We start from the raw sequence: 27,433 nt of genomic DNA, 5'->3' as shown, positions 1-27,433 counted from the left end.
AGATTTTTCATCATTACTGTATAGGAATGCAAGAGATTTCTGTGCATTAATTTTGTATCCTGCTACTTTATCAAATTCATTCATTAGCTCTAGTAGTTTTCTGGTAGCATCTTTATGATTCTCTATGTATAGTATCATGTCATCTGCAAACAGTGACAGCTTTACTTTTTCTTTTCTGATTTGGATTTGTTTTATTTCTTTTTCTTCTCTGATTGCTGTAGTTAAAACTTCCAAAACTATGTTGAATAATAGTGGTGAGAGTAGGCAACCTTGTCTCATTCCTGATCTTAGTGGAAATGGTTTCAGTTTTTCACCATTGAGGACGAAGTTGGCTGTGGGTTTGTCATATATGGCCTTTATTATGTTGAGGAAAGTTTTTCTATGCCTACTTTCTGCAGGGTTTTATCGTAAATGGGTGCTGAATTTTGTCGAAAGCTTTCTCCTCCTCTATTGAGATGATCATATGGTTTTTCTCTTTCAATTTGTTAATATGGTGTATCATGTTGATTGATTTGCGTATATTGAAAAATCCTTGCCTTCCTGGGATAAACCCCACTTGATCATGATGTATGATCCTTTTAATGTGCTGTTGGATTCTGTTTGCTAGTATTTTGTTGAGGATTTTTGCATCTATGTTCATCAGTGATATTGGCCTGTAATTTTCTTTCTTTGTGACATCTTAGTCTGGTTTAGGTATCAGGTGATGGTGGCCTCATAGAATGAGTTTGGGAGTGTTCCTCCCTCTGCTATATTTTGGAAGAGTTAAAAAACATTCTTAAGATGTATTTCTCAATATGTATTCCATGAAGTTTCTTTAGGTGATTTTATGCTTGACTCTAGTGTGAAAATATGACAGTAAATACGTATTTCTTCCTAGTGTAGTTTGATAATAATATTGGAGGTAGTTTATTTTTTGCATAAGGTAAAAGTATTCTTCAAAATGCCTCTTCTAAATGGTTATCTATTCCACTGATGTTTGTCTAATCATGAGGTCGTGGAGTGAAAAAAAATTGAGAACTGCTGTTTTACAATATGACTTAAATTTAAGGTTTAGCATAATATAGGACAATTTGATTTTACGCTAATCAGGCAAATTTTAGTAAGACCTCCCTGAAAGAAACCAGTTTGAATTTTAAAGGAAATTATGTTATAAAGTATTCTTAAAGAATCCACTTTTTCTCATTTCAATCAGGACAGCTCAAAATGTGACTAACAAATCCAACCTAATTTGTTTTCTTCAGAGGCCATAAGGGGAATTTAAAAATGAAGTGAGGAGACCAATCTAAACATTTGTTGGCCATTTATTATTCTGTGGCTGGTTTACTTACTGTTTTCCATAACATAGAGGTCCTGAATTTGACCCCTTGGGTGCCACGTTAATAACCAGAAATTATCGGCTATCCAGTTATTTTCAAATGTCATTTATTTGTTACAAAGGATATAAATTTTAAAAATGTAGATACATAAATGCATGTCTAGAGTATTAGAAAAACAACCCAAATAGAGTGAGAAGAGAATCACATTGCTTATCCTTTGTTATTTGACGAGTGCTTCTGAAATTCATGGAAATCATGTGTTCTATAATAATAACATCCTACAATATTTTACAGTGTTAATTTATGCTCTTTAGGAAGAGTTACATAATTAATACATGCCCTGTGGAAAGAAATGGTTAATTAAATAAAGGTTCATTGCAACCCAGGAGCTGTCCAAATTGTGGCTAGCTTTAAATTACTCAAGTCCGAATTCACGAAGTTTTGCCAAATTTCAAACTGACTTTCCGGTCTTGCACCTCTGATTCAATCTCAAGAAAATTGGTGAGGATGTAGAATACACGATGATAGAATCCACATCTATATCCTTGATTAAGAGGCTATACAGTCTTCAGAATAGCTGTTTTGAGGAAAAGTACACAATTTTAAAATGTGTACTTTAAGGTCCAAAGATTTGAACTACTAATGTGACAAGAGATAGGACTAGGATAAATAGTTAGATGACAGATGAAATTAGACATTGTTATAGCACTGTTCCTCTATGAATAAGACATTGCTCTATGAGCAATATTTTTTACCTAGCCAGTTACTCCTGGTTGTATTCTACTAAAAGGAGTGCAATATAAGTAATTCTACTAATTTCTTGCTGATTACTGATTCTCTTGTTTGTTTACGAACTTAAAATCTTGTTGGAGACACAATTATTTCTTTTTTAAAAACATTTTTATTGGAGTATAATTGCTTTACAATGTTGTGTTAGTTTCTGCTGTATAACAAAGTGGATCAGCTATATGTATACATATATCCCCATATCCCCTCCCTCTTGCGTCTCCCTCCCACCCTCCCTGCCCCACCCCTCTAGGTGGTCACAAAGCACTGAACTGGTTTCCCTGTAGTGGGTTCATTTTGCTTGAGGTTCTTTTATTAGGTAAATCTTTTAGATATCTGAGAGCCTTGATTGTCCTTACTGCCTGAGACTTCAATTGAAATTTAAGATGTGTCATAGAGTGGTGGATTGCACTGCATAGAATTATCATGAATATGATACAGATAGGGACTTTCCAACCTTGTTTTTGGTAAACATTGTGCTTGCCTCTGAAAAATTTAAAGAAAATATGTGTTTTATGAATAAGCTTTTATGGTTCCTTATATTTAGCAAGATATTCAATACTCATTTGTTGGATTTCGAAAGCAACAATCTAAAAATAGAAACTACTGAAACTAGAGTGTAACCTGACAATTAAATTATTTCTATTCCTCCATTGAAATCTTTAAACTCTTTGATTATCCCTCCCTCTACCATTCAGATGACAATTAAAGTCATGATACAGATGGTGACTTGGAGGGTTTATTTCTTTTAAATGAGCAAATACTACAATGGTGTCCCATAAAGCAGAATGGTTCTTAGCTGTAAAAGCCAACTGTTCAACTAATTAAAGTAATTTGTGAACCATGAAATAGGTCAACTTATTCTTTGACCAAAGAAAATCAAAATGAAAGTGTCCATTTCCTTACAAGAAATACCCTTGTAAGTCCATTTCCTTTAGCGGTTTTCTTAGAATCTTTAGAAAATATGTGTACAACTGGGGTGCATGTCTTGAAGTTCCAAGTTAGATTTTTTAAAATTAACGTGATTTTTAAATAACATTGGAAAAGGAATCAAATCACGCATAGCAGCTTTTCAATGTGAGGTGGACAGCAATGGGGTCATAAACATTCACTGTAGCTAACGTCCTAGCATCTGTGTAGTATTAGGGGAAATAGAGAGCTACTCGGAAATGGCTGTTGACCAGCTTTTCACATGCTGTTTACATATGCCAGTTCATGTGAAATTCTTATTTTTTGGTAATGCAGCATTCTATAATAACTCGATCTTTTCCCCTTGCATAATAAATTCTCCGCCCCCAATCACCTTCCCTGCCTTTGATTCTTAGTAATTACAATGCTCTGTATGCTAGCAAGTCTAAAACTGAATAACATTCTGTCAAAATCTTGAAACAAAATAAAACTAGTATATCTGGGGGGAGTCTTTCTGTGACTTTCTATGACTTTCAATTACAATGGCCTTGTTTGTGAAACAATTCTGAAGACAGTCTGATTATGAATATAGACATTAACTTGGCTGCCACTGTACTTCATTAAATCCAGATGTATTGTGATCATGACTTATATTCATTGAGAAATAAATAGCTTAGGACAGTAGTATCAGGCAACTGCTATAGAATGTATGAGTGGAGAATGGACCCACTGCTTGACATTAACTCCCCAAACCTTAACACCCACAGCTAGTGACTTATGTCTCCTACAAAGAACACAGTTCACCTCTGGCACAGAAAGTAAATGAAATAGTGCAAACACTATGAAGGGATACAAGAGAAATAAGAAATGTAGAGCACGTTTTTACTTTGGAAAGATGACAGAAGTCATATGTGGCAATGGAATTTATTTCTTTTATTTAACAAAACCTATATAAACTTACTACATATCAGGTGGTCTTTTAAGCAATTAAAACATTAACTCATTGAATTCTTATTACAAACTTATAACTATTATTAAACCTATTATTGTTATCATTAACCCTATTTTGTAGATGAGGAAGTTGGGGCACCAAGAGATGATGGCAAGTACCAAAAACAGGATGCAGACTCCCTGGGTCTGGCTCTAAAGCTCATCTTTGTAACAACTGCTTAATAATTTCTCACCACGAATGAACAGCAATAATGAAAGGTGGTCCCTGGGACAAGAAATATTTTAAAAGGAGTCTCTTTCTAGTGTTAAACTAACATAATTTTCTATTCAGCTAGAACACCTGCTTGTATTTGCGTATGATAAAGGAAGATGACCTTGTTATGATGCTGGAATGAAAATAAAAGAACAATAAGACGTGTGGATCATAAAGAATATGAGGTTTAAAAGTAATCAGAAAAATGCAATTTGTAGACATATTAAATACAATGATAATCCTTAATGAAAATCTTTCTGCAGGATGAGAAATGCTAATTAACAGTAATAGAATGTGTGAGAATTCCCGTGGTTTTAAAGAATTACCTTGTAATCTTGGAATAGTGGCTAACAGGATCACTAATTCGATATGTTAACAGTAAAGTCATTTGATGAAGGAATTGCTACACTAATCTTATATTTTACCACAGCATGGTTAGGAAATCCACAGGGCTTTCTTTGGCAAATCAGTTTTCGTAAAGTAAAACCAGCTCTTACAGTTCCTTCCTATTCTAAATGGCCTACAACTACTGATAGAATAAGCTGCACGGTATTATTGTTTTTTTGTTTTGAAATAGAACTCCAAAGGAAAGTTTAGATGTTCACGATAAGGGTCAACACTAGTGTCTTTGCTTCTCTTGCAAGGAAAAAAAAAAGATAATTCAAGAAAACTGCCTTCCTAGACTGTGAATAATTAAATCATGAAATGTTAGACTACACTTAGGCAGCATTTTGTTTTGATTTTAATATGTGTCTACTCAGTGGGGCCACTTGTAATGTTTCTTCATTAGCAGCAAAAGTATCTTGAAAAAAATTCATTGGGGTCATGAAACCACAAAACATTTTCCAAGGTGCACATACCATTAACTTCCGTTAGTTGCCAGCCTCGGTTTCACATCAGATGATATTTTTGATAATGCTTTTAAGATATACACTTATTTAAAAATTTTTTTTTGAACTACACACTTCATAATTCATGTTTTCCTCAAAGATCAAAGCACTTATCTTTTGGCTGGAAATTCAAGATGTGTTTTTTTTCTTGTTATGATTTCTTCATGTTGTAGAGAAAAGTATATGTTCTATGAGAATGTAAGCTAATGATCATGCAAGAATCTGAGATCAGAATTTTTCCAAAGCTTAATCTGGGAATTTTTAAGAGTTATTTTCATCTTCTAGGATTATTTTGTGGAAGGCCTTAAAATGCTAAGCCAACTTTAGAGGTAAGTCTTGACACAATAGGAAGCCTCATTTAAAAAGAAATCAACATGCCTTGATGTGACATTATATATAACGTTTATTTTCAGACATATGGAAACTACTCAACATTGTTCTCCGACCAGACTCCTAAGATTTAGCCTTTGTCCTTGACCTTTAGTGGTGTGAGTACTTTACTTTTAGTCATTAATGACTTTTATTTTTAAGTGACTACTAAAAGCATCATGCTAGGTGCTCCACAGTAATTATTTCCTTTTCTTCAGTCTCTACAGCAGTTTTGTTGAGGTGTAGCTATAATATCTGCTTTTCTTAGTTGAGGAAACTGGGGCTCAGAGAGGTGGAATAATGCGCCTAAGTTTGCACAGCTAGTGAGTGTTAGGGGGATTCAAACTTTAATGTTCTGATTCTAAAGTCCATGATTCTTCCCCAACTGCACACTGCCTCCCATTCTTATTATATTCACAGAGAATGTCTCTTCAGTGAACATGCATCCTACATGTGACCTGACATCCCTCTGATTCCATGGCTTATGTGTGAATCTCAGCAGCATAGCAGATTTGTGCCATGTTCACAGATAAAAGGCTTGTGAGCACCCACAGCAGATGAATACACACTGCAACAGATGGGGACCATTCTTCTGGAGTTCTTAGACTACAAAATATTGGCAACCAGTTTTGAAATGAAATTGCTAACTATGATGTTAATATCCACTTGTTATTAAGCTTTAAAGTAGAAAATAAATATAGACCTTAAATATCATTAGGTACAATAGTAATTCATAGGAATAAAAATAGGTCTCAATTTTCAAAACATAAGGAAGAAATCAAGGATGAACCTACTTTTACTATAGTAATCATTTCTTTACATGGAATCTGGATTATGAGTTGTCAGCCTGCACATGAGTCCTCTAGCAATGCCTAGCACACAAGCAAAATAAATTGTATTTGTAATCACAGATGAAACCTTTTTGATGACACTGAAATCAAAGTGCTAAAAGCTCATCACTTGGTTTATCTATCATGTGGGCTCACGAATAAAGCATGTTGGGAATTAAAAGTAGGCCACATGAGGGAGGAATAAACATCAAATTAGGTAGGGCTAGAGTTGGGGGCACCGTTCAGGGTAAGGGTACAATCCTCACAGGAAAACTGTCAGCAAGCAAATTAGAATTCCCAAGGGGAAATATGATAAATTTGGACTAACTTTCAGAAACCAAAGGTCCTGAACTAGTGGGAGGGGTTCTGTAGAAAAGATATTTAAACAGTGCTGATAATCATGGTCAGGCAACCATATTATTGGGTTCTCTTTGTAGTAAGACTCCAGCCAATGGCTCTCCCATTAACTATGTGTGAAGCCTGGGGCCAGTGACAAAGTATTTGAATTTGTTTCCACATCTGTAATATGAGGATATTTATATCATTCTTATAGAATTGCTATGAGAGTTAACACAATATATTCTAAGGCAAGCACCCAATAGATGTTCAATATGCAGATATCCAATTCTTTTTTATTTTTTTCCAATCCCATCTAAAAATTAGAAAGTAAAACAAGAAGCTGGGGAAAATTCCAGGCATATGAGCTGGGCGAGTGAAACTGCCATTAACAAACATGGACATTCAGGTTTCCATGGCCTACCCTAGCACACCACACTCTGCACTTAGGTAGTGAAATGACTGGGCATCTTAAAATACTCCCAGATATGGTGCAGATCATTTCAAGCCCAAGGTAGAGTTGGCATTCACCTCCTACAGTTAAGTGGGCTGACAATCTTCAGAAGTATATATAAAGGAAAAGTAGATAATTGCCAGAGACATCGTATGTCCATGTCTTTTCATTTTGATAGGAGATACCTTAAAGGAAAAAAATTCCAGTTGATTTAATTTTATATATCAGTTTCTCAGATCAGCATGAAATTATATGCTTAAAATACTTCCTTTTGGCTAATCTAAAACTAATATAAGCAAATTAAAGTAAAGAAATTCTCTTGGAGGAAACACTGCTGAGTTTGCTCGGATTCATAGTAACAAGTGTATAAGGTCCCTAAGTTACTTTGATACCTGCTGATATAATCTAGAGCTAAGTTAAAAATTAGTAAAAACAAAAGTAAACTTTATCAAAATCTCATCCATAGGTCTATTCTATGACCTAATCATTAGACCAATTGTTGATTTCCAGCATAAATGTGATGTAAACCATTACCCTCATTACATATATATATATATATATATATATATATATATATATATATATATATTTTAAAGGAATATATAATGGCAGGGAGTTCCTTAATGTAATGTGGAAGTATTTCACCTCACGATTTTGGCAGATAACAATATGAATAGTAAATCTGTCATCCCAGGCCTTGTTTGTGTAGAATTCATTCTGTCTCACATGCAACAATGTCAAATTGCTCCATTTAACGTTAGTGCCTGAATGAATGTCAGGGAAACAATGCTAGAGCAATTTAGCAGTTTGCATGCCTCTGACACTAAAGATTTTCCTTTTTGTTTTGTTTGTTTTCTGTTTTCTTTGACTTTGCAGTAGGTAGTCCTTCTCCCCTGCTGTTATTTCCTGCTGCTAATTCCTATTAACATACATTGTAGAACATCCTGACCCCTCTGCAGTTGTCAGCCATTCTCTATGATATAGAGCTCTTTTTTGTTAACTAAAGTTATTGAAAAATGAGTAGGGCAATAGAAGACTTTGTGCTCATATTGAAACTCTCATCAGGTTTCTACCAAAAATCTTTGATTAGATTTGAGTTACCTTAGAAAGAATTCATCAGTGAGTTTCCAAATATATTTCATCTACATATTCTTTACGATAAGGCTGCAAAAACACATCACCTGAATTACTGCTGTAAAACTCCATCTCCTCTCCCTTCTCCTAGATTTCTCCTATCTGTCTATTCTCGAAGACCTACCATATTTTTCATCCTAAATTCCAATACTGATTGGAAGGTCCATATGGAGGGTCCTACTTTAAAAATCTTCAGATGTCTCCCATTACTTATAGAAAGAAGTTTAGTTACAGTCACAGGTTTCCATGTTTTGGCCCACACTCTCTGGTCTTTCTACACTTTTCTTTCTGGCTCATTGCTCAATGCCTACCTTAAGTTCCAATCAAACTATACTCTTTACTCTTCCTTCAGTTTTCTTATTCTTCCCTACCTATTTATTTGTATCTATTTCTCCCCTTCCAAACAATGCTTCTCCCTTATCTCCTCCTGTGCTTAACCATTCGCATAGTACTCATCTTTTAAGGTGCCACGTGAAATACTTTTCCATCCACCCAACTGGCTATTAGCTCTTCATTCTCTGAGCTCCCATAGCACTGTGTATGTACCTCTCAAGGCTTCTTATCACACACAGAATTACATTTCAAATATTTGTGCCCATGTCTTATTCTCCCATTTAAATGTTAGTTCTTTGAGAGCAGGGATGGTTTTCAACTCATGACTCCATACCTAGTATAGTATCTTGAATTCAGTAATAGTTTTCCGGTGTGAGGCAAAACATTCTTCTCTCCCCTAAGCACTGGTATTCACCTACACTTTTTTTGAAGAGGCAATATATCATGTTGGATAAGAATTTGCACTTTGGAATCAAGTCTGTGTTTAAATACCAGCATTGCCACTGACTGGTTATGTAATCTTTGCCAAACTATTTAATAGCTCAGAGTTTTATTTTCATCATTTGTCATGACAACACTAATACATCCCTTTTATCAGGAATTGATCTAGTTTATATACATAACCTGTATAAAGTACTTAGTACAATACCTGGCACACAGTAAATATTCAATCAATGTTAATTAAATTATATATTAATATATATTTAATCTTTATATATGTATGTATGTATATATGTGCTTCACCTATTGAACAACAGGCCACAAATCAGTGTTTTATAATGTAATGCAGCTTTGTTTATTTCTTTATCCATTTATTCTCAAAAAGTCCATGCTGCTCTCTCTTTCAACCTGTGTCATCTCACAGCGAGGTTTCCATTTTTGTTTTAAAGTCTCTAAAGAGGAAAATTACTTAGCCTCTAAAATCACTAATTCATTAAACTCTGCCCTTCTTTGGCAAGGGGTCAAATGGTAGGACTTAATAGAACAAGAGACCCAAGAAGCAAAGCTGACTGTTTCACTTTCTATCCATCATCACTGCTGCTCTTCAGAATTCCATCAGTGTTCTTGGTACGTGAGGCTAAATCTGAAACATGATCAAATGAACTCTGCCGCTAGGAGACCTCAATAATTGACATCCTAATTAAAGCTACATTTGAAAAATCAACTATAAGTAATTTGCTCAATACTATCACTGTTCTCTTAAAATACTCCATAAAATAATTTTGAGGGTGGATTATTTCTAAAGCATCTGTTCATACGTAAGCTACTTTTACGTTCTGTGTATTTACAATAATGGGAAGCTGCTTGCTAGGCATAAGTACTGAAGGTACACAAAGAGAGGATTTAGTGATCTGCCTTGCCTCATTAATGCACATGTTATTTGGACCATGAGAGATAACCGTGAGGACCGCTTGGGCCATTGTTTTTCAGTTTTATGGAGATATAACCGACATGTAACGTTGTGTAAGTTTAAGGTGTCCTTCATGTGTAGAAAAAATTGGTTGTAAGGGAGCGTCTCAAGTGTTCTGATGCAAGGAATAAGAATGGCAACACCTCTGCATCCCAGCCCCTAACCTCCCTCCCCTATTGACCATAGGACAATGTGAAGAAGTATCTAATCGAGGTATGTTTAGAGTTAAGGCAAGATGAATATTCAGTCACATGTCTGTGCTGACTCTTCTTTGAGGCAGTCGTGCTTATTTCAGCTTATGATACTTGAAGGCAACACTGAGGTTACTTGACCAGCATAGCATGCCTTCTCACTGATGCCCTAAGGAGATGGTAGTAGAGAATGTTTATGGGAAAAGGAGGATAAAAAGTATTGCAGACTTTTTGATCCTTGGAAGTGTTTAATACATGTATTTATACAAGAAAATAATTAAATGAACAACAACTCCAGCAACCCCTTAAAAGTGGTACTTAATCACAGAACACACTCCCTAGGCATCATTTACCTTTGCTCTGTCTAAAATGGTTATGTCTTAGCTACTCAAGTGTGCTCTGAGAATTCTGTGGGTGTTCTCCACCAACACGATTGCCCTTCCTCTTCTCCGTTGCATCACCTCTGAGAGTTTGGCATTGTTGTCAATACGTAGCATAGAAACATATTGGGCTTCTGTTGATATTTTTTCTATTACAACAACTTTTAAAGCTCTGTTGTTAGTTTGAAAGGGAGTTTTACAACATGTCAAATGCAAAGTTTTTCTTTTAATATTCTAATAAAAACGTCTTTGAGAGTTAGCTCTTCTGAGGCAATATAATTTACACCTGTACAAAATGCATTTTGCTCTAAATGAAGGTAAATAAATTATTTGTGCCATATGTCCCATTCTCTCTGCTTGGTCTAATATTTTCCAAAGTAAGCCATTCGTACTATTTCTTTCTTGCTTTATTGTCACTTAACACAATAATTCAAAAAAACATTTATTGAGTATTTAGTTTGTGCTAAGTCCTGAGGCAAATACTGGAAATAAAACCATGAAAAAGAAAAAAGAAAAATAATACAGGCCCTGTCTTCCAATAGCCTACAGCCTAGTAAGAAAAAATGTGCTAACCACTAATTATAAAATAAAATAGAAATAAATAGGTGATAAATACTTGAATAAGTAACAATACTATGATCATGGAAAAATGATTGCATTCGACTGGGAGTGGAAATCAGGAATGATTTCTGGTTGGAACTGGAATTCAAAGAGTAGGATAATAAGAGTAGAATTAGGATCAATAACACATTTGTTAATTTTTTTTTAAAGCACAGTGATTTGTATTCAGCAGACCCTTATCAGCAGTAATAGTTATTATATCACAACCTCACATAGGTAGTAAGTGGTAGAGTTGGAAACCAGATCTCCTGTTTTACATAATAGTTTCTTTCTACAATATTTTTCTCTTCCTGAAGATAGCATGCCCTGATTAACAGAGTTGCCTCAATATCAACAGAAAAAATTTTAATTTGAATTGGATCAATTTTAGGTTCAACTGGATTACCTTGAGAACTTCCGTTTGGGGGAAAGAGTACATGAGGGAAACAGATTAAAGATCAAAAGTCATTTTTGATTGTCAGGAACTGAAAGGTTAGTTGAAACCCAAATGCAGAAGAACTCCAAATAACATTTTGGGAATATTAAGCACACATACACCCTTGTGTCATTTATAATTTTTTTTTTCTTTTTGCAGTACGCGGGCCTCTCATTGCTGTGGCCTCTCCCGCTGCGGAGCACAGGCTCCGGACGCACAGGCTCAGCGGCCATGGCCCACGGGCCTAGCCGCTCCGCGGCATGTGGGATCTTCCCGGACCGGGGCACGAACCCGTATCCCCTGCATTGGCAGGTGGACTCTCTACCACTGCGCCACCAGGGAAGCCCTATAATATTTTGATTCTGAGCTTTTATCATGGAAGCACATAAAAACTTAAAGAGATAAAGATGCCAAAACAGGTGAACTCTCAAGTGGCCTGTATTTAAAAATTTTAATCCTTAGAAGAAATTTTTGAAGCAGACAGGAAATGCCCCCAGTTAATCTATACTGTAAGTATAATTTAAGAGCACATTCAGTTTTAATAGTGAATAAAGTATACATTCTGAGCATCAGCAAGTTTGCAAGTGACTGTATATATTATTGTCTTTTCTCTCATACACACTGACCCACATATAACATCAACTTCCCTCCAAGGAGTGCACTTAGAACTTCTGCATTTGAATTTTACTCCTTGGCTTTTCCCCAGCTTTCCTCTGTTTCTTTTATTTAATTGCCAAATGTAACACCTGATCCCTGCATTGGTCCTATGAAATATGCTAGTTTTAGCTCCTCTTTCTATTTTTTTTTCCCCCCTGGCATTACTTAGTATGTCAAGATCTATAAACTTGATGCAAATTTCAATAAATTACAGTCATTTGTATTCACTCAAGTTTATTTTCTGTTCAGAAATATATTCTCTAAGATAATGTGACAATGCTCCTGGTTATGCCTAATAATCCTAATGCTGCTGGGCTTCCTGGCATATATTATTTTATTTTTTAATTTTTAATAAATGAACCTGTGTCTTTTGTTCATTGAAATAAAATCCCCTTGTGATTGTTTAGTCTGTTTTATATCCTTCTGAACATGACTTGAAGGTTGCACACTGTATTTTTAAGATGAAATGCCACCAAAACTTAAATAATATTACCGTGGACCTTTAAAAATCAAATCTATAATTCAAATTGTTGTATTTCTGAGTTTCTGTACTCCTTGGGGAGAGAAACTAATGTGTTAGTGGGGGGCGGGGCGTTAATGATTCAGATCATGACAGCTTCACATTTACTTTTCTACTTTCATAGACGCTGTAGTGTAGACACTATTAAGATACAGTAACAGCCTATAGAAAGATTCTGCTAATCATTACAATTCAGACAATGAAACAAGCATATTCCTATAACAATGAACATGGAGAGCATTGCTCTATCAAAGAATGAAAAATAGATGTATATACTTTATAAAAAGATTGTGTCCTTGAAAGTGAATCATGTAAGTAAGCAGTTATAACAAGACAGTAAAAATTATTCCATAATAAAATAAAATAGAAATTGACTGAAAAGAGACATGAAAAGCTATGTTATACCTGCTACTGAAAAATTATCAATTTATTTACCTTCCCATTTTGATGTTCTCAGTGTTTAAGAGAATGTAGCCTTACCAACCTACAGCCAAAACATGGTGATCTAGATTTTTATTTTCTGGTGTCTGCTAGCTAGTTGGACATTGAAGCTTGTGTTAAAAAATCTAACATATTGTTTTCCATTACCCTGTAAACTCAAGCAATAAATGTGTATTGATTAACTGAATGATCTACTGACCTCAAGGAAGTGAAAGATGTTTTTCATGTTCCCTAACAGATACTTAGAAAATACTAAAAATCCTGGCAAGACAGAGAAAATGGGTGTTTAAATTTTGGGGTTCAGGCAATATATAAGAAAATGAAATACTCATTATTTATTTGATGTACTGTTACTATCTATTGGTACTAGTCTTATAATGATATAGGGGCATATAATAGGCAGCAAACATGTTTTGTCACCTCTGGTACTCCTTTTACATATTGTTAAATTCCTGTGATTCATGCTATAGAAGGGGGAAAAGAAGTTTGTTAAGTGAATATGTATTGGATTTAAAGAAATTTACTGTAGAGATACTACAATTTGATTTGTGCAAAGAGCATTTAAATAATCTGTACTTAATCTAAAAATCTTGAGGTTGAACTGTTTTTTAAAGGAGAGGCTACCAGATATGTACTAACTGGGCTCAGTGATAGACTAAATAATGATACATTCAGAAGACAACAGTAACTGAAGAAGTAATTTATGTTGTCCCAATGGGAGGGACTAAGAATAGACTTTTCTTTCAGTGGATCTCTCCTTCCTTTATTTTTTATTGAGATCAAGCTATTTAATAGATAAAAAAAGTAAACTTGGACTTTTCTGCTAGAGGCACAGAACTTCAAGCAACAATATAAAAGTAATAGCAGTAGACATAGAATCTAAGAAATCTACATGAATTCAAACATTTTATATCTAGACCATGTTTGGACACTCCCATAACTGGCACTGCTATTCAATCATTTGACATCTTAAACAATGACTAAGAAATTTGAGGACCTGATTTTTTCTTTGGGACTTCAGCTCATCAGCCTTGGTACATACAGTCAGCTAATTTGTGCATACTAAGTCTTAGATCAAGTAACTTTGAAGCTTAAGTATGAAACAAGGATTTAGCAGAAAGGACTTCCATTGGTTTCTCTTTCCTCCTTTACTAAACATGTCAAAATGAGAAGGTAATGGTTTAAGTCACACTCAAATGAGGGATTCAGAGGCTGCTTTGAAACTGCCGAAAGAAAATGATCCAGGCAGGGAGACTGCAGGGTATCTCTAAGGTCTGCCCCTGTGAATCTATTTATATTCAAATTTGAAAGCAGAAATTCTGCATTTACTCCCTCTCCACTGAATTCAGTTTCACTTTGGGGAGACCATAAAGCATACTTCATGCTTAAAAAACATGGGCTTTGTAAACAGGCACACTGAAGTTTGAATCTTGTCTTTGCTAGTTACACAGCAATGGACAAACTAGTTAATTTCTCTAAGTCTCGGTTTTCTCATCCGTAAAATGGAGATGATAATAGCATACCTGCTGCATAGGGCTAGAAGGATCAAATTCAACAATGCATATAAAACAATTGGGCCAGTGATAGTCAAAGCTCTAAAACAGCAGCTGTTGGGACTTCCCTGGTGGCACAGTGGTTAAGTATCCACCTGCCAATACAGGGGACACAGGTTCGAGCCCTGGTCCGGGAAGATCCCACATGCCGCGGAGCAACAAAGCCCATGTGCCACAACTACCGAGTCTGAGCTCTAGAGCCCAAGAGCTACCACTACTGAGCCCGTGTGCCACAACTACAGAAACCCGTGCGCCTAGAGCCCATGCTCCACAACAAGAGAAGCCACCACAATGAGAACCCCACGCAACACAATGAAGAGTAGCCCCCACTCGCTGCAACTAGAGAAAGCCCGCATGCAGCAACAGACCCAATGCAGCCAAAAATATAAATACATAAATAAATAAAACAGCAGCTGTTACTATTTCTTGAATCTATTTTCTTTTAATTTTTTAACATCTAAAAAAGGAATATTATCTGGGCTGCTTGCTCTATTTATCTTCAAGGACTAGTAATAGCCCTTTTTTTTCCCACTGAAAAGTGGTGATTAACACCTTCACTACTTGAGACTTTATCAATCATTACAGAGATCTTGCCCAAAGTGATTCATCAGATTTTCAGGTGTGCATTGTACAGGGTAAAGGATATACAGATATTCAAAGACCACTTCTTTCTTCCAAACCTATGCCTTGGATGGGGATGTTACCGAGCAAGTTTGTGTGCCCATTGCACAGTGAGGCCAAACAAACTGAAATGCCGGAGTTTGGAGCAGAGAAAGGTTTATTGCAGGGCCATGCAAGGAGAATGGGTGACTTGTGCTCAAAAAACCGAAACTCCCCCAAGGGTTTCAACAAAACATTTATTTATTTTTTTTTTTTGGTGCAAGATCTTTATTCATTTGGGGCAAGTGACTGTGAAGGGAATGAAATGGGGTGAGATGATGAAGGAAATGAGATGATGAATTTATTGCCCCAGCCACCCCCCTGCCCCCATGTAGCCGAATTCAATAGGGCTGGCTGGTGTTAATGCCTTGTGTAGAGGCTCACGAGTAACGTCATGTGTGTGGTTTGAGAAACTCGTGGGGCACATACAGATAGCATGGCCAAATATTCATTTCACAGAGTGGATGGAGGGAGAAGAAAAGAGAAAGAGAGTGCAGGGAGCTCAGCTCAGTGTTCTGTGATGACCTAGATGGGTGGGATGTGGGGGGTGTGGGAGGGAGGTCCAAGAGGGAAGGGATATATGTATGCATATAGCTGATTCACTTCATTGTACAGCAGAAACTAACACAACATAGTAAAGCAATTTTAGTCCAATTAAAAAAAAAGGAAAAAAAATCACAAATCTGCTTTAAGTGCTAAAATTGTGCACTGCAGAATTTCGATTCTGTAGGAGCTACAGACTAGTGGGACTGATATATGCTGTACTACCCAGTAAAGCTTCTTAGAAAAGATGAGATTGGAGCTGGCCTTCAGAGATGAGTATGATTTGGATAGAAGAAAAAGAAAAAGTAGAATATTCTAGTGAGCTGTAAAGTGGGGAAATTACCAACAGTGTGAGTAAAGTCATAGTAGGGGAAACAAAAATGCCATCTGTGGGGGAAGGAATCAGATCATAAGGACAACATGCAGTAGCCATCAGGCCTCCCCTCGTTTTGCCAAGGCCTCATTTTTCTTCTCAGACAATTCCCAAAGATAACCAAGTGATAGTAATGCTTGGCACAGAAGAGTTTAAATTTATTTTCTTCCCTGCTAAGTGATTCTGAAATATAAATGCTAACACCTAGAGAGTTGCGCTTTCAGCTTACTGTGTAATTCCATAAGGGAGCCATTAATAATGTCAGGATGCATTAACAGCCGAGAGAGGAGAAAAACTCTAGACTTGAAACTTTCATGACAGCACCTGAAATAAATTGTTAGCTTATATCAGAGGAGTGGCTGGGTTGACATAAGTTTTTTCTGGGTATAATTATATCATAGTTTTTCCAATTTTATAATTAAGTCATTAGCCATTCAGGCCACTGACAAGTATAAAATCAGATTTTAATATTTATTCTGGATAAATTGAAATAAAAAAAGAAGGAAGTTGTAAGTTAGCTTACTTATTTCTCAGAGCACGACCTCAGTTGCTATGAGGCCTAGGCTCTGATACAGTCAGTGAATGAAATTATGTGATTTTGTTTTACAATCTCGCTTTATTGAAAAATAGTTTATGGTCACCCTAAGAAATGACTTCTAAAAAAACACAAATGCCTAGTTAGGCACAGTTTATAATACCTTATAAAAGTGTATTAAAACCATTTTCAAGTTGAAAACCCCAGAAATGTTGATGACTTTATTGCTTTGAACTAATGTTGTGTGGATCACACTGGGTAATTAAAGTCAATGGATGGCAATCACAGAAAATTTGGATAATCTGAAAGTGAGAATATCCCATTTTTTTAAGACAAAAATCTTGGTCATATTCTGAAATATGCTTATGCTAAAAATAGTTGAAAACTATTTTAAGTGTAAGGAAAATTGTTTTAGAGCAATATCCGTGTATAAAAAATATAAGCTCTGGGCTTCCCTGGTGGCGCAGTGGTTGAGAGTCCACCTGCCATTGCAGGGGACACGGGTTCATGCCCCGGTCCGGGAAGATCCCACAGGCCGCGGAGCGGCTAGGCCCATGAGCCACGGCCGCTGAACCTGCGCATCCGGAGCCTGTGCTCCTCAACGGGAGAGGCCACAACAGTGAGGGGCCCGCGTACCACACACACACACACACACACACACACACACACACACACAAATATATATATATATAAAAGCTCTTTTATTTCTTGTAATTTGGACACCAGAGAAGGTAAAAACATAACCTTAAGACAGCCTGAACAGGTACTCTCACAGTGTCCCCTGGAACTCAAGTTGTTCTCCCATTGTCTTATTTTTGTTTTTAATATCTCAATTTTGTCCTAAAACGTCTCTGTCTATGCATAAGGCTTTTATATACCTCTCATGTTGGAAGGCAGGCACACTTCTCTGTCCAGAAGTCATCTTAGTTTGGCGAATATGGATGTTGCTAGAGCAACCAACCAAGTTAGTGTCCAGGGAACTTGTTCCTTTACTTTTCAGTGACAAAGAGACAACAGGAAGATGTTGCTCTATAACTTCCCAGAGCTAGTGACAAATGTTCTGTCACTGTCAGCAAATATTCCAGAGAAGCCATACAGTGCAGGGACATTCCAATTTGATTCTCCATTGCGAGTCTTACCAAAAGAGAATATGGCTGTGCAGAAAGGCCATGAAGTTCATTAGTCACTGTTTCAGGGACTTCTTATTTTCAATCTGTCACAACTATAGAATATAGTTTGGAGGTACAGAAGGTGGCAACAGGGAATAAGCGGTAGAATCACTGCAGTTCTCCACTAACATCTGTGATTATGGAGAAGAAAGACAGCAGCTTTAGGCAGTTTTCAATAAACACTTCACTTCTAGTAGAGAATTTGTCTATGTATAATAGGTAACTTCAACCATAGTAGAAATGGAAAGAGGGCTCAGAATCCTCTTTCTGTCAGAGACAGAATCCTCTTTCTGTCAGAGCCCTCTTAATTCTGTCTTAGTAGAGAAGAGCATTTTATTTTTCCGTTTGTTTTCCCAAATGTGCCCATTTTGAGGTACCAGAAGAGAATTAGGAATAAGCTTTTTCATTGTTTACTAACTGAAAAAGTAAGCTAGTGGGGAAAAATTCCACTCATTTAAAATAATTTGTAACTCTTCTGTGTAATGTTTGATATTCTATAGCTGAAGATCTAAGAAAAACAACTCCAGATCATCTGGAAGAAAGAGCATCCCTGAAAATTTCATCCCTTTTTTACCCCCATTATTTCAAACAATTCTAATAACAGCAATAAAAATATCAGTGGGAGGCTAGGTGGGTGAACTGGGGAAATTCCATTCTGGTTTAGGGAAACCAAGTGCTAGGAAGCTTATTGTTTGTATTAGGCCACAGGGCCTTTAATATGTTTGTATTTGCCCTTTGCAGTTGTGTAGAGATATAATGATTTACTGCTACAGTTAAATATGTGGTTTCTGTTCTTTAGTCATTAATAATTAGTTGAATGAGAACCTTACAAGTACAAAAAGGATCATCTGGTGTGTGAAAATGTATGTAAAATAAGAAATAACTAGACATATGTCAATTTTAAGTTCTATGGACATAGGCTAGTAAGATACACTTCTCCCCAAGGATTCCACTTGGCCATGGGAAGTCACAATCCATAATGCTGTATTATTGTGCAAAAGCTCACGGGGCCATCATGAATCTATTGAGTACACCTTTGGGCTGGATTAAACAAAGAAGACTCATTTCAGTCAAATGTGACTATGCAGACCAACTTCCAACGTAGGCCACACACTTGATGATTTGAGAAACTATGAGGAGGGCAAAGGTCCATATAGTGCTCCAAATGTAATATCAGTTTTGTGAGGAAAGATGGATGATTGCATTTGGGATTCACCCATTCTTTGACCATGATATATATCACAGCCATTATTGTTGCATGAATCAGGTGTCTGATGCAAAGTTTCTGTAGTTTAAGATGAGCAATGATAGAACAGATTTATGGCAGTGGATATTATAAAAGCTATGCTGATTGTGTTCATTTCTCTTCAAAATAATGGAATAGAATGGTTAGTGGCAACTGAAGCAAAGAGAAGGGATAACACAACTATAAAACAGAATTGCAAAACAAGAACCCTGTGCAGTCTAACACTAGAGGATATTGTCATGTACTACACTGAACCACTAGATGGTGCACTCTGCAACTTTGTTGATTACATCTTCTCCCAAATTTTGAAAGATACCCCAAATGCCCTGTGTATATGAAATATTTAAATGTTCCTTTTGAAATTCTTAGAAATATGGAATATCTGTCTTACTTTTAACTCTCTAAAGGTAGTGCATACAACTCTACTTGCCAATTAATATGCTTTTGTTGCCCCTGGGGAAAAACACATGTAACGAGTAACGTCATGTGTGTGGCATCCATATATTCACTCATTTTTTTTTCCAGGCCATATATATATATATATATATATATATATATATATACAACGAGCCCAAGGTTGACAGTGTAATTTAGAGACTCACAACTAGGAGGAAGATTGCTCATCCTGACATTCAGGCATGGCCTAAATACAGTTCAGCAGTAAAATTTGACTCCATCTCAACTCCTCACCTATTCCTACCCATTGCTTCTTCTGATTTCCTGCACCCTAAACCTCACTTAGTGCCTCAACTTTCTTAAGAAATAACTCATACTGTGGATTGCTTCCTTATATTTGGTAATATTATACTATGGTAATAAACTATGACCTCATTGATTGCTTATTTATTTCTCTTATTGTCATACTTAGTACCTAGTAGCACACTGTCTTTTCTCATTTGTTTAATAATATAGAAAGTATTATGTAACATTCTGTATAATATTAATTTAATATGCAATTCATACATTCCTGGAACAACATGCCATACGCCTGGTATTAACTTAGATGTTTCTTTGTGTTTTACTTGTCATGCAAGGTCAGAGCAAATTTTATTGCTTAACTATAAAATTCAAACACCTATGAGTTACAGTAGTATGTATTTCTCAGCTCCTGATATTTTTATTTTTCCACTTTTACTTAAGTTTTCTCTATTTTATCCTGTGCTTTATCATGTAAGACTAATTCAAATCATTGTTGGAACTAATCGATGTGTGTGTATGTGCGTGTGGGTGTTTTAGCTCAAAGAGAAAATTATTTTCATTTTCGAATTTCTCTCTCTATATATTTATTTACTTGAAACCAATGTAATGAAGAATATACTTCAAAGCTATGGGTATTTTTGAATCCAGAGAGTAATTCTGCTATCCACAGATATTTCAGATGTGTTTGAATCTTAAGTAGTAAAGGCTATTGTCGGTCACTGATGCAAGAGTAGTGGTGTTTCACTTATACTTTTATTACATTTTTTACAACATACTTCATTCTTTTTGCAGTATTCATTGATTTTTAAAAAGCCGTTCTCCCAAATGTAAAGGAACTCCAAATTTATGACTATGTGAAGACATAGTGGTTTCAGTTTTCTATGGCAGTACTCACTTGGTTTTAACAGCTTGACTTTCATAGAATAATGCAATATCTCTAGACCTCATGTTCAAGGATGCCATCAAAGAGCCAAGACAATCCAGATAATTCAATAATATTGTTACAATTAGTGTCTAAAATGGGAGAAGCACTTGCTCTTTTTCTAGGAAAAAGATGTTCTTTTTAAATACATCATTTGCTTTTAATTGGCATAAACTCTACAGCAGGGGTCCCCAACCCCTAACAGGCTGGTACCGATCCAGGGCCTGTTAGGAACCAGGCCGCACAGCAGGAGGTGAGCGGTGGGCTAGCTGCTCCCCATCGCTCGCATTACCGCCTGAACCATCCTCCCTGCCACCCCAACCACCTTGTCCGTGGAAAAATTGTCTTCCACGAAACCGGTCCCTGGTGCCAAAAGGGCTGGGAACCGCTGCTCTACAGCATTGAATAGCACAATTTTTATCTCTGCCTGCCTATAGCATGTCAATTGTTGTACTGAATTAAAAGTTACCTACAAAAAGAAGACCGGCTAGTCAGAGCATGCACAGAAAGTGATAACTACAGAGATAGGTTTGACAGGCTGATCTGGGACAGCAGCTGCCAGCGTGGAGAAAGAAGGGGCTCTCACAGCCATACCAGAGGAGATTCAGGGGGCAATATCCTCTGCAGAGTTATGCATTATTATTATTTTTTTTGTGTGTGTGGTACGCGGGCCTCTCACTGCTGTGGCCTCTCCAGTTGCGGAGCACAGGTTCCGGACGCGCAGGCTCAGGGGCCATGGCTCACGGGCCCAGCTGCTCCGCGGCACGTGGGATCTTCCCGGACCGGGGCATGAACCCATGTCCCCTGCATCGGCAGGCGGACTCTCAACCACTGCGCCACCAGGGAAGCCCAGAGTTATGCATTATTAAGGCATGACTGCATGTACTCAATGCAGTAGTTAAAACCAGACAATATCAAATCTAACATATAAGGTAGTTTTTATCACTCATCTTCATACTGGCATTCAACAAACTCATCATGCTTTTTCGTTTTTAGGCTCTCTTTTCCAAGGGACTTGTACATATATATAATGAATGTACACTGTAGCACTTTATGACAAAGCTCATGGAACACATAGAATATCACATTGTTTGCTCTAAATGAAACGATGAACAATATAAAAGATTATTGTACTTATTCTAGCTCCAAAAGCACTTTTCTTTTTCTTTTTCTTTTTTCTATTGTTAGCATTTACATTTGGAGCAAACTATCACTTTAGTAAGTGGACCATGAAGGAGCCAAGGTGTTTTACTCAAATTCTCAGAAGGAAGAATTTTTATCCTTGGATAAACCATGGCTTTCTTAAGAATTGGTACATTAAAAGATAATAAAATAATTCCTTCTCCCGTGTGTTGTTTTAATTGTAAAGGATAATATTTTTTAATAAATTATATATCTTCAAACTATATTTTAATACATTAAGAAAGAAACTTCAGAAGCATGATTTTTTTTTAATTGAAAGTCTTCATTGATACAATAAGAAAGAAAAAGAAATACAAGCACAAAATGTGTTCCTTTCTTTTTTATAGCTATATTACAGTCCAGGAATCCAGTAGCTTGCTTATATAGATGATTCTTGGTTGTATTCTTGGATTTTCAAAAGTAACCCTGAGACTCCCTGAGGCTTTGCATGGTTGGGTTGCATTGAATTCTAGCTGTCAGGTTTGGGTTATGATTTCAGTAACAATGTTAATTCTTAACGAATTATGTAAGAGTTTTGACAAATAAGGCTCCTTAATCCTCATACAGATAAAGATGGTATAGTGTAAATGATAATATGAAACAGAATATAAATAAAACCAACTCAGAAATATTTTCTCCCTTGTATCACAGGAGTTCTAATTTTGCTTTTGTAGCTGGTGTGACCTCTCAAAGTCTTTTGCAGATGGACTTGGTTATTTCATTATCATGACTGTAGAAAATGGCAATGTTGGTTTGCAGCTCTAGAGCTTTGATAAAGCCAGCAGAGCAACCCTCCACCGTTCAAAGCTGTCTTTATATGCCTTCTCACATAAGGGAGGGAAAAAGGAATAAGGGGTGAACTTTTTAAAGAACCAACTTGCAAGCCCATGTAGTGGGATCATGTTGAGAGGGATCCAGCTTTTTGTACTTGCTTGAACTGCATCTCAAAATCAAATGATTGTTGATCAAACAATAGCTTGCACTGCACCTCAGAATTGGCTGCCATCTCTCATGTACAGCTTTGTGCAGGATTTTTGTTATTTTCCTGGAAAAACTAGTCAACTCAAGATTGAATTGATGTTTTCTTAAGAAAAACAGATAATATTGGCTTAGATGACCTAACCAACTTCTACATCATTACCTTATCCTGATATTTCCGTATGCTAAGGTAACTATAATAAAACGTCCTTTACCTTTTAGATACTAAGAAGCTAACATCTTCTATTAAATATATTCTATTTCTCAGAATTTTAACAGAAATCTGAGATTTATGCTCTGTTAAGTAGATTTAAGTACTGTTTACTTTAAACATCTGAAGATCAAAGAATTCATGTACCATGAGGATTAATTAAGTTAAGGCCTGGTCAGCTGAGATCTGAGAAACAAATCCAGAGCCCCTACTTTAGTCTTGACTGAATAGTATTATTAATGAATGGGATTTGAAACTCAGAGATGGGAAAATGTTTTTTTTTAAAATGAAATAATCTATATTTATTTGCATTTTGAGAGAATGAATAGATAATAAAAAGTGAAATCAATTATTTTATATTTTTTTCTTAATAATGATTTAAAAATTTATAAAAGTAGCCCTTGTGCTACGTTCCTAAACAGTTCCTCTCCTGACTCATTGACTTATTTCTGAGTTTCTAGAATTTCACCTGACTGCCATGATATCCCACAAGAATGATCAAAGAATGGGTTAGTGACTGGGAAAACGTATGCAAGGTAAAGAAGACGTAAAATTTTTAAAAAGGCTAAAAAACATTTCTCAAAACTGCTAATAAGAATCAAGCTAGCAAAAAGAGAAATCTGACAGGTATTGGCTTGTGATACTGGCCATTTTTACTGTGTTGCTGTACAAGAAAGTCTAGAAAAAAATGTTTAGTGTATTACAGAAATATCATAGCTAAGATAAATTCTTTTATCTGGTTAATATGTTCATACTGCTTAATAGGTCCACAAAGAGAAAATAAATTTCTATTAAGTAGTCTTATTAGGAACTGTCCACAATATCCAAGTGAAATACTGATTTAGGCAGCTTGATACTCACTGACATTACCAGTAAAGGGATCTATTCATTTGTTTTTTTCTTCTCTAATAATGACAATTTGAGCTGATAAAATCTTTTGCCAAATAAATGACAGTTTTAATTCCAACTTAGGAACTGTAGGTTTCAATTCCTTAAAAGTTGTCAAAGAACAAAAATAAAAAGACACCTGCCATGATATACCTGCTAGCTTGGGATCTGTGTGAAAGGAGACTCTAATTTCATTTTTAACTCATTTCAAAAATCTGAATTTTATATTTAGATATCAGCTAGTATTCCACTGTTCCTTTTCACTTCTATCAGTCATGAAATGGCAACTTTAACAAAGAGCATAATGTTCTATTTTGACATTGGGAATAAATTCACTCAAAATGACTGTTGTGAATTTAAAGTTTAGAACTCTTTTACAGGCAGTCGTATGTTTTAGTAGATTTTTAATGAAATTATAATTTATACAAGTGTTATTTATTTTTAAATTAACCATAATATATATATATATATATATATTTTTTGCGATACGCGGGCCTCTCACTGTTGTGGCCTCTCCCGTTGCGGAGCACAGGCTCCGGACGCACAGGCTCAGCGGCCATGGCTCACGGGCCCAGCCACTCCGCGGCATGTGGGATCTTCCCGGACCGGGGCACGAACCCGTGTCCCCTGCATCGGCAGGCGGACTCTCAACCACTGCGCCACCAGGGAAGCCCCATAATATTTTAAATCTATGTAATAATGAGGTATTCTGTGAGGATTTCATTGTTCTTAAAAATTGTAATAGTTCATTTCCTATTTTTCTTTTTTCCAGATTAAATAAATGTATGTTATTTAATATTTTCTTCTATATTTTGTTTTATCTTGATTTATTTTTGTTTTATACTAATTTCAAAAGTGGCATTCCTTTTCATTGTTCTAATACAGAGGTAAACATGGTCTTCTATAAGAAAAGGTAATTGGCTTTCAAAAAGTATATCTATAAAATTGGTTAAATAGTAAAATATTCTTTATTATTTACCTGAAATTTATAATTAGATTTAGATTAAGGAAAATGAAATCCATAAGGATCAATAACTTTGCCAATTACTTTAATGTCAATATATCAAACTTTGGAATCAGATAGGTTCAGGTTGGATCCTTTCTCTGCTCATTTTAGCTCTGTCATCATGAGCAAGTTGTTTACCCTCTTTACTTCATTTAACCACTTAAATTCTGTATGTTTCAGTTAATTCATCTGTAAAATGGGATAGTGACAGTTCCTAATGCAGAAGTGTATTTGGAGAATTTAATAAGAATGCATGTACAAATAAAGCATAATGCCTGACACAATATAAATCCTCAATAAAAGTAGCTATTATTATTTAAAATTAAGTTTCTATCATTGCTGTAATCCAATTGTCAGTACCAGGATACAAATTCAAAGGAATATATAAATTCCTTTTAGTAGATTATCAATATCCAGTAAGTAGCTATAATGAGTACCTCCTTAGTCTTGCCTTATTTTGCAAAGCAGTGACTCTCTTCAATCTTCAGTTCCATATTTGTTGTTGTTTCCTTAGGTTTCTGGGCCCATATTTAATTACAGATGATGAAACAAGTCCATCATCTATGAAATCATTTATGCCGAGGCATGGTTAAAACAAATCAGCAATTTAGTACAGAATCACACAATGGCTAACAGTTTGCAGCTTCAGAACCATAATGAGTTTACTTATTGAGGGCATTAAATTAATTTGTGCTTGTGTACTCTACCTATATGTCTCCATGTTCCTGTCTATCATTATGAAAGTAAGTTTATTCCAGCATTTTATCCATAGAAAGCTCATAGACTTTTTAAGGTGTGCCTTTTCTACAAGATAAACTTCCACATCTTTGGATGAAAATAAGCCTCAGCCCAATTTTTTTATTTCTGAGCATCATGGGATGCTCTCACAATTTTCAGAATTTTTTTTTTTTTTTTTTTTTTTTTTTGCGGTACTTGGGCTTCTCACTGCTGTGGCCTCTCCCATTGCGGAGCACAGGCTCCGGACGCTCAGGCTCAGCGGCCATGGCCCACGGGCCCAGCTACTCCGCGGCATGTGGTATCATCCCAGACCGGGGCACGAACCCGCACCCCCTGCATCGGCAGGCGGACCCTCAACCACTGCGCCACCGGGGAAGCTCCCTTCAGAAATTTTTTAAAACTAAAAAATTTTTAAAAAGACACCTTGTTATCTTGAAAAGTTTGACTTTTTATCTTGCTTGGATATTATAATATCAAAATAAAGACCAATACTTTTTATGTGCGTACTGTGAATATTTTACATAGACATCTAATTGTCTATGATCATATTATATAAAATTGTTATTTGTAGACAACATCATATTCACTAGTCAGGCTGGCATTGTGCATGATGATAAACAGAATTCAGGCAGGTATACATTGAAGTCATATTTCTGTCATTTACAAGGTGACTAATTTGGGGTGAGTTATCTAACATCTCTGAGCTACACTTTCTTCATCTATATAGTGGAAGTAAAAAAAAAACAAAGACTATCTCTTTGGGTTATTACACAGGTTAAATGAGATAATACAGATAATAATAACACAAGGGCTTGTAATAATGTCTGACCCTCAGTAAGTGCTCATAAATTCTAGCCTTTACTGTTGTTTATAATTGTTCTTGCTGTTGTCCACCTATACAATTAAGTAGGCTAGATTGGGAAAACAGTCATACCTAACTCTTACCATTACATTAATAATGCATATAAAATACATGTAAAGTACAGTGCTTAGTAAATAGAAGGTGCTTAACAAACTGTACTTTAAAAATTATCAATACTGCACATTCCTTACATACCCATAGTCTTCAGCAACTATTGATAGAGACTTACATGTCCATCTGTGGCTGGTGACTCATAAGTGCTCATCACAAAACATTCCAGTCATTATTTTAGAAAAATAAAAGTTGGTTTGCTTTTTATATTTCCTTTCTATCCATAGATACATATCTGTTACCTTTCTGCAAGTCTTTGAAATAGGTGCTTTATTTATCTTGCTTGTAGTCATTTCACTTCATCTCACCAGATATCATCTGCCTTTATTTCCAGCCATCATTCATTCCTCATTCATTTATTTTCCAATGGTCTCATATATTGGAATTTGGAATAAGAGTTTATGAAATGAATGGGTCACTCCTTAAATATTGATTCAAGAGGCAAAGATATGAAATCGGCATTTTGCATTTAATATGCAATGTGTTATCCAAAAGCATTCTGTGAGGCACTGATATTTGGCCATCTCTTTTTCTTGTTTAGTTAATTCACATATAGATTG

At 35.9% G+C, this 27,433-nt stretch overlaps 1 protein-coding gene across 6 annotated transcripts in view; it reads left to right on the top strand.

Moving 5' to 3' along the window:
* The window catches only part of PCDH11X (protocadherin 11 X-linked), a 682,375-nt gene that overhangs the window by 308,326 nt on the left and 346,616 nt on the right, over positions 1–27,433 (top strand). Inside the window, exon 4 of one of the 6 annotated variants that reach the window (XM_069540313.1) lies at positions 17,616–17,624. The exons of the other annotated variants lie outside the window; for them this stretch is intronic. Coding sequence (XP_069396414.1) covers positions 17,616–17,624 — 9 coding nt within the window. The remainder of the gene's footprint in view (positions 1–17,615; positions 17,625–27,433) is intronic. 6 annotated transcript variants of the gene reach the window in all.

The sequence above is a fragment of the Delphinus delphis genome, chromosome X (assembly GCF_949987515.2).
Source record: "Delphinus delphis chromosome X, mDelDel1.2, whole genome shotgun sequence".
In the NCBI taxonomy this organism is placed as follows: Eukaryota; Metazoa; Chordata; class Mammalia; order Artiodactyla; family Delphinidae; genus Delphinus; species Delphinus delphis.
The sequence above is the reverse complement of the archived record's forward strand: the minus strand, read 5'-3'. Positions and strand labels throughout refer to the sequence as shown.